The sequence below is a fragment of the Babylonia areolata genome, chromosome 9 (assembly GCF_041734735.1).
Source record: "Babylonia areolata isolate BAREFJ2019XMU chromosome 9, ASM4173473v1, whole genome shotgun sequence".
Classification (NCBI taxonomy): Eukaryota; Metazoa; Mollusca; class Gastropoda; order Neogastropoda; family Buccinidae; genus Babylonia; species Babylonia areolata.
In genome coordinates this window covers 45,781,593-45,793,851 of record NC_134884.1, presented here as the reverse complement: position 1 = coordinate 45,793,851, position 12,259 = coordinate 45,781,593, and the positions used below count along the sequence as shown (strand labels likewise).

General features: G+C 41.0%; 1 protein-coding gene across 1 annotated transcript in view; it reads left to right on the top strand.

Annotated features, from left to right (window-relative positions):
* LOC143285893 (AN1-type zinc finger protein 1-like) overlaps positions 1-11,565 on the top strand; it is a 12,121-nt gene extending 556 nt beyond the window's left edge. Inside the window, exons 2-8 of the mRNA XM_076593339.1 lie at positions 185-227; positions 898-937; positions 3,934-4,061; positions 6,239-6,330; positions 8,206-8,402; positions 9,877-9,957; positions 11,353-11,565. Coding sequence (XP_076449454.1) covers positions 185-227; positions 898-937; positions 3,934-4,061; positions 6,239-6,330; positions 8,206-8,402; positions 9,877-9,957; positions 11,353-11,526 — 755 coding nt within the window. The 3' untranslated portion in view covers positions 11,527-11,565. The remainder of the gene's footprint in view (positions 1-184; positions 228-897; positions 938-3,933; positions 4,062-6,238; positions 6,331-8,205; positions 8,403-9,876; positions 9,958-11,352) is intronic.
* The last annotated feature ends 694 nt before the right edge of the window (positions 11,566-12,259 follow it).

The following is a 12,259-nucleotide window of genomic DNA, read 5'->3' as shown; positions in this document are numbered from 1 at the left end:
AAATTTGCATGTATGAGCACAGAGTGGAGATCGTGAGTCAGTTGAGTCCTTCAAAAATGAAAATGGCCAACACTTAACTGGTTGTTATCAAAGGAAGTGTTTATTTTTTGTTTTTATGTGTGTGTGTGTGTGTGTGTGTGTGAGAGAGAGAGAGTCACAGCTTTTTCATTTACTGTATTTTCAGATTTCTTACCATTTGACTGTGATGGCTGTGGAAATACATTCTGGTAAGACATAACACACACACACACACACACACACACACACATGTATATATATATATATGTGTGTGTGTGTGTGTGGTGTGTGTGTGTGTGTGTCTCTCTCTCTCTCTCTCTCTGTCTCTGTCTCTAATTGCCTCTCTCTGTGTCTCTATCTTTCTCTGTCTCTCTGTCTCTTTCTCACTCATTGTACATGATGTATGTGTGGGATAGTTCTTAAATAAATCTGTCTGTATAAGGTTTCAAACAACAAATATGTGCTCTGCTGCTCTTACAATAATGCAAAATCATCATGATATCTCTAAGTTCAGATGAATACTAGTGCAGTTACATCCGTGTAGAATTGAATTTGATTTTTGTTCAAAATTTATGAAAAACTTTAACTTGATTAGAACTTTAAAAGAGAAATATTTTCTCTTTCCATTTTTCATCTGGGAAACAAGAAGTCTGCACTGTCCATAGTTACGTAATGTTCTTTTGAAAATGATGTTATCATGTTAGCACTCAAGTTATGCTCAGTAATTCAAACAAACAAACAACAACAACGACAAACAAACAAGAAAACCCTCAAACTGCCTGCAAGCATGTGCACATATTTACACTCGCATGTTTGTTTTCAAAGCATGTTTTCATGTTTTTTTTGTGAAAGTACTACTGCTCTTATTTTTATTTTCAGTTTGCAACACAAAGGAAAGGATGATCATCAATGTGACAAAGTGAGTATTTGAAATGAAGTGAGTAGTATATGAAACAAGTTTCTGGAAGTTGATTTCATAGCACACACGCACTAAGCTGACTGTTTTCAAATAATGTCTGAATTGTAACAAGGTGTGAAAGGAAAAGAAAAGAAAAAAAGAAGCACTTGTTTGTGACAAGTGTTTGCAGTTTGAAACCTATCTCACTGCCCCAGGCAAGATTCAGATAGAATTACGGATGAGTAAGAGACTTAAAGAACTACATATCTTGACAACCATTGTATTAAAAGGTAAGGAAGGTGGCAGAATGGTAGACGCTCCTCTCCATAATACAGAGTTCATGAGAGTCTGTGTTCGAATCCCACCCTCACCCTTTCTCCCAAGTTTGCTGAAAATCAAACTTGTATTTGTATTTCTTTTTATCACATCAGATTTCTCTGTGTGAAATTCGGGCTGCTCTCCCCAGGGAGAGCGCGTCGCTACACTACAGTGCCACCCATTTTTTTGTATTTTTTCCTGCGTGTAGTTTTATTTGTTTTTCCTATCGAAGTGGATTTTTCTACAGAATTTTGCCAGGAACAACCCTTTTGTTGCCGTGGGCTCTTTTACGTGCGCTAAATGCATGCTGCACACGGGACCTCGGTTTATCGTCTCATCCGAATGACTAGCGTCCAGACCACCACTCAAGGTCTAGTGGAAGGGGAGAAAATATCGGCGGCTGAACCGTGATTCGAACCAGCACACTCAGATTCTCTCGCTTCCAAGGCGGACGCGTTACCTCTAGGCCATCACTCCACTTAGCATCTATCCATGTGGATGAGACGATAAACCAAGGTCCTGTGTGCAGCACACTGAAAAATAACCCAAGGCAATGAGAGTGTTGTCCTCTGGCAAAATCCTGTTGAAGAAATCCATTCTGAAGGTACACAAATATGCATGCATTCAAGACTAATGGGCGTTGGGTCATGCTGCTGGTCGGGCATCTGCCGTGCAGATAAGGTGTAGCATATATGTGGATTTTTGTGAACGCAGTAGTGGCTCCTTCCTTGTGAAACTGAAATTGTATTAAAAATGAAAATCACAGAAGCAAAAGACATCAAAAGAGGTTAAAACTGCTTTTCATTCAGTGCAACAGACATTGAACCTGCAAAGAATTTTGTCTGTTGCTGGGGCAAATTTACATTAATACGTATTTGCTTGTTTACTTTAATGGTTTTTCTTTTTTCTGTGTAGCTTTTTTTTTTTCTGTATGTTACTCATTTTGTTTGTATGGTGTGTATAAAAGTGTGTGTGTGTGTGTGTGTGTGTGTGTGTGTGTGTGTGTGTGTGTGTGTTGTGTGTATTTCTCTGTGTGTGTGTGTGTGTGTGTGTGTGTGTGTGTGTGTGTGTGTGTGTGTGTGTGTGATTCAGTGCCCCCAGTAGGGCACATGAAATGAACTACTTGCCGTGCCTTGTAGAGTCAGGCAAAACATTTTGAAATAGTTACAAAAGCAGTGAACTTGTACTGTCACTATTTGTGTGTCAGGTTAACCTGACACTCAGGTAAATCATATTTCAGTCATTTGCATTCTGTGTCTCTTTCATTTTATGTTTTTTTTCTGTAAACATATGTTTTATACAAACATAGGGTAGGCTCAAGGCCTGACCAGTGTGTTGAACTGATGTGTTGATCTGCTCCATTTTATGCCCCTCCCCGATGCAACCCCTCCCCCCCAAAAAAAACAACAACCCAACAACAACAACAACAAAAAAACACACACAAAAATCAAGTAGATATGTTGTAGCATATATTCATCAGTCCAAATGCTTTGACATGTGCTTGAAACTGAAACTGTTGATGACATGTTTCTCTAAACAGCTCAACATTTTTTGTGTATTTTAATGTATGTGACTGGTATTAAGTGTTGGGAGTGGCTCTTAAGTATTGTGAAATGGTTTTAAGTGTTGTGATACTGGATTCAAGTACTGTGTATGATTATGTGCATTATGTAGGTATTGTGATGTATGATATGCATGGTGAGTGTTGTGTAGTGTGTGATGGTTTTGTGTGTGTGTGTGAACATAAATAGGGGTTTGAGTGTTCGGTCGGATGTCTGTGCAGGGGTGTGCATGCAAGTTTTTGACTCACTTGTGTAAACAAAGTGAGTCTATGTTTTAACCCGGTGTTCGGTTGTCTGTGTGTGTGTGTGTGTGTGTGTGTGTGTGTGTGTCCCCGTGTGTCTGTGTGTCCGTGGTAAACTTTAACATTGACATTTTCTCTGCAAATACTTTGTCAGTTGACACCATTTTGGCATAAAAATAGGAAAAATTCAGTTCTTTCCAGTCATCTTGTTTAAAACAATATTGCACCTCTGGGATGGGCCCCCCCCCAAAAAAAAAAAAAAAGAAAAAAAAGAAGCCTAATTATATGCAAACTGCATTTACTGTTATATTTATATTTTTTGTATTCTCTAAACTTGGCACTTTGACCTCTTATTCTGACACAACAGCAAGAGGAGTCATTATTATCATTTTTTGTTCAAACAGGAACTTCTTTTGCTAAGCATGGAATTTTTATTTATTTTGCAAACGTTTTTGGTGCAGATAGTAAAAAAGGGAAATTACTCTGTAATTAATGCTAGGGGACGTAATTTATCACAAGTGAGTCTTGAAGGCCTTGCCTCTCTTGTTCATTTTAATAATAGTGTTTCACTGCGTGTTGAACTGAAACATTGGTTTCTGCATTGTACAGCGCAGTTGAACATGTTTCACTTGGAAAGATATAGCCTGAATTATTTTTAGTATTACAATGATTATTATTGTTACAATAATAATGATAATGATAATAAGAAAAAAACTAACAGCAATTCCTGAGCAATTATAATAACTATTATTATTATTATTATCATCATCATCGTCATCGTCGTCGTCGTCGTCGTTGTTGTTGTTGTTGTTGCTGCTGCTGCTGCTGTTGCTGTTGTTGTTGTTGTTGTTGTTGTTGTTGTTAATTGTCATTACTATTATTGTTTCGTTGACAGCATCTGCTGCAGACAGCGAGTGTTGACTACAAAGGGCCCAAGGGTTTCTCCTGTTCTGTGAAAGAGTGCTCTCACAGAGAGCTCACACCTGTTGCCTGCGAGCACTGCCACCTCAACTTTTGTCTCAGGTACGTCGCTGCGGGAAGAATTGGTTGGGGGGGGGGGGGGTGGACTTGTGATCCGGTGTTCACCAGTGATCAGGGTTCGAGGCCCTGTTTCAGCATGGTGTTGTGTCCTTGGGAAAGGCAGTTTACTCTTGTTTTCCTGATATCACCCCTGCTGTGAATGGGTGTCGGACTTCTTCAGTCGGGGAAGGTTAAAATGGCGGAAGGAGAGGACTGGGCCCCACCTTCCAATGCCAAGCCCTGGACACAGTGGACATGAATTCACTGCACTGATGGCTGTAAAATGCTGTGAGGCCTTAAACTTTAAGGAAGCATTAACACTTGTAGAGCTTTAGTGTAGTGATCCCACATTGACATTGACTATGTGTGTATACATATGTATGTGTACATAACTATATGCATGTATATGAATGTGTATTGTGTGTGCGTGAGTTTATGTAAGTTTGTGCCTGCCTATGTGTGCGTATGTGTTAGGGTAGCTGTTAGATACACATGTATTGTTAAAATGTATGTATGCGGTGTGTGTGTGTGTGTGTGTGTGTGCATGTGCGTGTGTGTGTTTAGTCACATTTTGGTGTGTGTATGTAACATAGATGTATTGTTTTATGTTAACAAAGCGTTTTTGTAAAGCACCTAGAGCAGATTTCTGGATAGTGTGCTATATAAGTATCCATTATTATTATTGTTCTATTGTAGCTGCTGTTGTTCTTTGAATGTTAGGTGTTAACTTATCCTTTTGGTACAGTTGTTGAACAGTTGTATTCTGTAATTATTGGTGTTAACCATCATTTCAGTGTAGTTGTTGAGCAGCTGTTTTGTGATTGTTGGTGTTAACAATCATTCCAGTACAGTTGTTGAGCAGCTATTTTTAGGTTGTTTTCAATGCTTTTAACTTGATTTGAATAGTATTAGGTTACTGCCGTGTTTTTTTGTTGTTGTTGTTGTTGTTGTTCTCCTTCTGTTAGCATCAGTATCACTTTCAATATCACTTTTAGTTTCTGTTGTTTCGTGCTGTCCCTCAGCTTGCTGTAAAGCTAAAGGCAGACATGACTTTGTAGAGTTTGTAGAGTTTCTACAAAGCCCTGGTAGTCTTCATTGTACTGTATGGTTGCGAGGCATGGACACTGACGGCCGAAACTGAAAGGAAGATCCAGGCCTTCGAGAACAAATGCCTGAGGAAGCTCCTTCAGATTCCCTGGATCGAGCACAGGACCAATGAACATGTACGGAGCAGAATTGAGAACCTTGCTGGACCTCAGGAACCTCCTTTCAACTGTGAAGAGACACAAGCTGATATGGTTTGGACACAACACTCGACACACCAGCTTGTCCAAAACAATCATGCAAGGCACCATCAAGGGCGGGAGAAGAAGAGGAAGACAGCGGAAGAACTGGCATGAGAACATCAAACAATGGACCGGACTCCACACACGTGAGCTGCTGCCAGCGGCTGCCGACAGAGACAGATGGAGAAGGGAGGTTGCGTCTGCAGTCCTCATGCTTCCCCCAACGATTATTTTGTAGTTATGGGCCTGAGGTGAGGTGAGATGAGACATGACTATGAGGATGGATGATGTTTTATACTGTAGATGAAGCGGTGGCCCAGTGGGGAAGCTCCCAGGTTGAAACACTCCACAATTGGCTGCTACTCTGTCTCTGGACCTCATGCTGGGAAGGAGATCCCTCGTTCGCTTTGTCAGGTCCCTGCACTCCGTTCATTCAAGTCTGGCCTTGAATGGTACCTCTTCCTTACATAGCCCCCCCACCCCCCAAACCCCCACTCCTGCCCCACCCCTCTCACCCCGCCTGTCCCCTCCCTCTTTCCTGTCGACTTTTTCTTTAGTTTTCTACTGAAATGTATTTATAAGTTTTGTCCATCGTCCCTCTGAGTCGGAACTGTGTGTGTGTGTGCATTGCAATGACTTGTGTGTAAGCACTTTGATTTGTCTCTTCTATTTATTATTCTTATCATTACTATCTTTATTGTTATCATTATCATTAATAAACCAAAAAGAAGATGATGATGATGATGATGATAATAATAATAATAAAGAATATAATTAATAAGTGGTAGTAGAAGTAGTAGTAATAGTAGTAGAAGAAGAAGGAATAATGGCAGTAGAAGCAGTGTACAAGTGGACCTTACTACATGTACCCTTATTCTGACATTGTTCCGGCAGTCACCGACATCAACAGGATCACCAGTGCACTGAGTTGAAAACTTCTGCCGTTCCCAATGAACAGACAGCGCAGCATGTGGCCAACATCCTGGGTAAGGTTTTTATCAGAACTGATTTTCCTTATGGTGCCCCAGAATTTTGGAGATTTTGTTGTCTATATATCACGATGATGATGAATGATGATGGGTGTGATGGAGATGCTGCTGTGGGGGCCCATTTAGGTTTGACATAACTGGTGCACATTGTGAACAGTTTATAAAAAAAACAAGAGAGGCAAGGCCTTCAAGACTCACTTGTGATAAATTAAGTCCCCTAGGATTAATTACAGAGTAATTTCCCTTTTTTACAATCTGCCCCCGTTGCAGCAGACGATGGTGTTGACTTCTGCCTATTGTAAATCTCTTGAAAACTGAAACTGAAACTGATTGAGAGCTTGTATGGACATGGGCACAAGCTTGCCAATGGACTTGCAACAATAGCAGGACCAAGTGACAGACACGGCTCATGGACTGTTAGTTAAGAACTGACACACTGTATCCCTCCTGTGGGGATGTCAGGGGTCTTTCAGTATAAATAGCATCCCCACCTGTAAATTCTGTGCCAGAAATTTTCTCTTTTCTATTGCTGTCTTTATTTCTGCCTTTTTTTTTAAGTATCTTTTTTTTCTTTCTTTTTTTTATATATGATTTTATGTAATATGGGGATGATAAATTAAGTGGAAGGCCTGACGTCCTTAGCACAGCCCAGTCTTATTTGCCATCCACTAACAGAGACAAAAACAGGAAGAAACAATCAAATGCCCACACAGCTGACAACACACACATGCCCACACACGCACATTCTCTCTCTCTCTCTCTCTCTCTCTCTCTCTCTCTCTCTCTCTCTCTCTCTCTCTCTCTCTCTCTCTCTCTCTGCAACTGAATTAGACAGGTGGGAGGGAGAAGAGTGTGTGGCTTGCTAACATTGGAAGTGATTTTTTTCCTTTCAGCAGGAAAAGACCTATTGGAATAGATGTATTTTTGTGTTTTGAACGTCAGTAGTGATGGTTTTCTCACTCGAAACATACATTAGCACGACAGAATAATGTACAGAAATACATTGCTTGACAAAACAAACAAACAAAAAAATCAACATTAATCAGTTGCAGCTCCATCAGACAGCGGGAGGAATTCAAGAGTAGATTTTGTGTTTTAGTTTTCATTAACACGAAGTGTCACAATACAATATTTTTTCTGTAGACTGCAGATTGATTCTACTGATGACTTGAACATGACAAATTTGACCAGTTTGTTGTACTTCATTTCCAAAAAGAAATGTTAAAAAAACAACAACTGAATTTTTGTGGTTTTGAGCCTGATTTTGTTGATGAAGACATTTACCTCAACTTTAAATATCTTTTTCATTTTCCCCAAACCTGAAATAGCACATTTAGTGATTTACTTAACTGTTTGATATCTGCAAGCACAGACTAATACTAGTGATCACTGACACAAAAAAGATGATCAAAACCTGTGTGTATTTCTAATATTCACCTTCAAGAACTTGGCTGAATCAATTTCAAATGTATATACATTGGGAGTAATATGATTCTACTGCCTTTTGAAGAGAGTAAGAGAAGACATTATTCTAATGTTCTCAGGGATCGAATTCCAAAGAGGAGCAAGAGAGCTGAAGACTTGCTGATTGTATCGCTTTGTTTTCATGTCTGTTGGCCTGGGGACTTCAGTCAGACATCTCAGACATCAGGAAGCTGATTTCAGTAGGTAAGGAGAGTTATGAAAGTGAAACTCAGATATTACAGAGGGAGGTTTTCTGTCTTGGATTTGAAAAGATTGGAGAGTAGTTTGTGATGGATACGTTCCTGGACAGGAAGCCAGTGGAGTCTCCTTTTGAATCATACCTGATGTGTTCAAACATCTTGACTCTTACAACAGCCTCGTTGTAGCAGACATTGTTTTGAATTTCAGCTGGCAGACAGCCTCCAGCAGCCAGGAAGCCCCTGAAGTCACTGAAGGCACGGCAGACGGCTGCCCGCGTTGCTCTCATGAAGCTGAAGGGGAAAGCGGCAGGTGACAAGGGCATACCTGACACTGAACGCATTTACTTCACCGTTGCCTTGCCTTTGGCGTCCAAGCTTCCGCCAAGAGCTCTGTTCTTTTCCAAGGTCAGTTTCTGAGGTGGAGTTTGTGGTGAGTTGTGTATACTGTGTGCCAGGGTTTGTACACAGTCATTGAAGATTTCCAAAGCCAGAAAAGTCTTGGAAAAATGAGAGAGCCATTTCCAGGGCTGGAAAAGTCTTGGGGAAATTTAGAGATCCATTTCCGGGGTTGGAAAAGTCTTGGAGAAAATTAGAGAACCATTTCCGGGGCTGGAAAAGTCTTGGGGAAATTTAGAGATCCATTTCCGGGGTGGGAAAAGTCTTGGAGAAAATTAGAGAACCATTTCCGGGGTTGGAAAAGTCTTGGGGAAATTTAGAGATCCGTTTCCGGGGTTGGAAAAGTCTTGGGGAAATTTAGAGAACCATTTCCGGGGTTGGAAAAGTCTAGGAAAAATGAGAGAACAATTTCCAGAGTTGGAAAAGTCCAGGAAAAGTGAGATCCATTTCCATGGCTGGAAAGTCTTGAGAAAAATATGTTTTGCCCTTCAGGGTCCAGAGCAGTCTTGGAATTTGGTAATTATCCATTGACCAGTACCATTCAACAACGTTTTTGCATTTAAAAAAACAAGCAAAAAAAGAAGAACAAACAAAATGTGGTCAGAACTGAGCATCGATACTGGGATAACTGCTGATCTCTTTTGTCAGTGGTGTGGCAGACAAATTGTTGATCAGTTCGGCTCTGTGTTTTGTAAAGAAAAATTTCATTCTGGTCAAGAAAAGGTGTAGACTTTGTTTGGTCACGCCTGTGTGAACATCTATGAATGTGTGTGTGTGTGTGTGTGTGTGTGTACATGTGCAAGTGTCAGTGTTTGTTTATACTTGAGAGGCAGCACATCTGTCTTGTACTTGTGTGTGTAAACAAAATCATGCAGCTAAATGTGACATGTAGTTTTGTTGGTGCAGCGGAGACCAGTTGTTTGCATCATCATCTGTTCATGTCGTGGGGGGAATTTTTGTTTTCTGGAGGTGAAGTACTGTTATTTTTACACATTGACATTCACCAGCTTTTTGTGATTAAAACAGAGTTGACATATGTGTGTGAGGTTTTGTGTGCGTGTGTGTGTGAGTGTGTGTGTGTGCGTGTGTGTGTGTTTGTGTGTGTGTGTGTGATACAGAAATATATAGGGTGTGTGTGTTGGGGGTGCGGGGGATGGGGTGGGGAGTGGTCATCATTGTTATGCGTGTGTGTGTGAGTGTGTGTAATTGAATAATGTAATACCCATATTCCTTGAATCTGCTTTATGTTTTTGTATGTTAAATTTTTTTCTTCTTACTTTTGTAATTTGTGTGTGTGTGTGTGTGTGTGTGTGTGTGTGTGTGTGTGTGTGTGTGTGTGTGTGTGTGTTTAAGGTTTATTGTAAAGCACTTTGAACCTCCTTTAAGAAAGGGAAAGGGCCCAACAAGTATCCATTATCATCATTATTATTGATAATATTCTTCTTCTTATTATTGTTGTTGTTATTATGGGGGCGTGTCTCAGAGATGGACGGTGGGCAGAGTGATCGATTCCATTGCTGACTCCGCTGGTCTTCACAACCCCAACAACACCGGGGCTGCTCAGGTCAGCTTGCTCAGCTTTTCACTCAAGAGTCTGTCTCTACATTATGATGTTTTTAGACGATGTACAGGTACAAAAATTCACTGTTTGACGTATGCATATAAACAAGCAAAAAAAACAAAAAAAAAGACAAAGAAACTTAAGCTGACTAAGTTGAGTATCACACACACACACACACACACACACACACACACACACAACACAACACAACACAACACAACACAACCCAACCCAACACAACACACACACACACACACACAACACAACACACAAAATATCTACTGTTCTTCTCCAACCATTGTTGGTACAAATTAGGTTAGATTTTTATTTTTTTTTAATTATTTTTATTTTGTGCTTCTCGTATGAGGGTTTTTATGAATAATTATGGTTCCAGTCATTGTTGGTACAAATTTAGTTTGATTTTCTTTTTGCTTCTTGTATGAGGGTCTTTGTGAACAATCATGGCCAAAACTTCTACACCAAGATGTAAAATTTTCCTCATCTGACTACTCTTGTGTGCATTTGATGAGCAGTAAAAGTCCAGTTCCAGTAAAATGTCAGCAGGAAAATCCAGACAATGTCTCTGGTGTGGGGCACTCAGCCACATTTCTCCCCAGGGAATTAGATCAGTACCTTGGAGAAGATTGACTAATACTTCATACAGCGAAAATGAATACAAGTGCACACACACACACACACACACACACACACACACACACTGCATACATACATACATTTTAACATACATGTGTATCTAACAGCTACCCTAACACATACGCACACATAGACAGGCACAAACTTACATAAACACATGCACACGCACACACAATACACATTCATATACATGCATGTAGTTGTGTACACATACATATGTATACACACATAGTCAAGTCATGATAATCCGAGTCTTGTGTGCAGCACGCGTTTGGCACACCCAGCAAGAAGCCATGGTAATATGTGCTGTCCTCTGTCAAAATTATGTGGAAGAAGTCCACTGTAACAGGTACACAAACATGTATTAACTCACTCAGTACGGCCAGTCCTCTCTTCTCCTCTACACAGACCCCTCGGATATCCAGTGGGTGTCTGAATGACCCAACATTTAGCTTCCGTCGTCAGAATTGTGGTATTCTTTGTCAACATTCACCTCTTCAGTATAAGAGCCTTTCGCTTGCAATATTTTGATGATGGTAACTGGGGTGAAACGCTGTTAACGTCATCTCTTTCGCCGTTCGTATGGAGAGAGTTAATGCACTCAAGGCCTGACTAAGCACGTTGGGTGATGCAGCTGGTCAGACATCTGCCTTGTAGATGTGGTGTAGCATGTATGGATTCATCCGATGGCGGCGACAGTTCCTTGAGAACCTGAAAACTGAAACTTGACATGTACATTTTCAGAAGCTGCGACTGTTTGCTGGTGACAGTGGAGACCTGATGGCAGTGGAGAGCAGAATGGAGGAGGTGATGACCGATGCGACAGGCGTCTTCAGCGGTTCCTCTCTCATTCTGGAATTGGTGGCTGCAGACACGGTTTGTCTGCCCCAGCCAGAGAACTATCGCACAGTCTTGTGACGCCGAGCTGCTGATTAAATCAAGTGCTGGATTAGTGAATGAGGGGTGGTTTGTGTTACCATCATGTTGAGAGAGAGAGAGAGAGAGAGAGAGAGAGAGAGAGAGAGGGAAAGGAGAGGGAGATTTGGTCACCTTACATTTTGAAGTTACCAGCTGTTCATTGCACTGCCTGAATTCTCCAACACCCCCCCCCCCCATCACCACACTTTCATATTCTCACCCTCCGAATCCTTCTCTCCCCAACTTCCACATGCTTCCCTTGTTTTTTTGACCGCAGGCAGCCATGCTCCGTTTTCGGGGGTGCGCGTGCTGGGCATGTTCTTGTTTCCACAATCCACCAAAAGCTGACATAGATTACAGGATCTTTAACGTGCGTATTTGATCTTATGCGTACATATACACACGAAGGGGGTTCAGGCACCATCAGGTCTGCACACATACTGATAAGGGAGATCATACAAATCTCCACATTTACCCATCAGGTGCGCCAAAACCGGGGATCGAACTCCGGACAATCGGGTGAGAATCCAGTGCTCAAACCACTTGACAGTGGCACTCATCACTGCAGTCACATGGATTGGTGACTGAGATCTTCACGAAAAACTTGTGAGGGTGTGTATAATGACTGGAACAGATGAATCGTGACAGTTCAAGATAAAAAAAAAAAAATCATCATACAATCATTGCCGTCATTATCATCATCTTAGTTGTCGGTTTCTTCTTCTTCGTTATT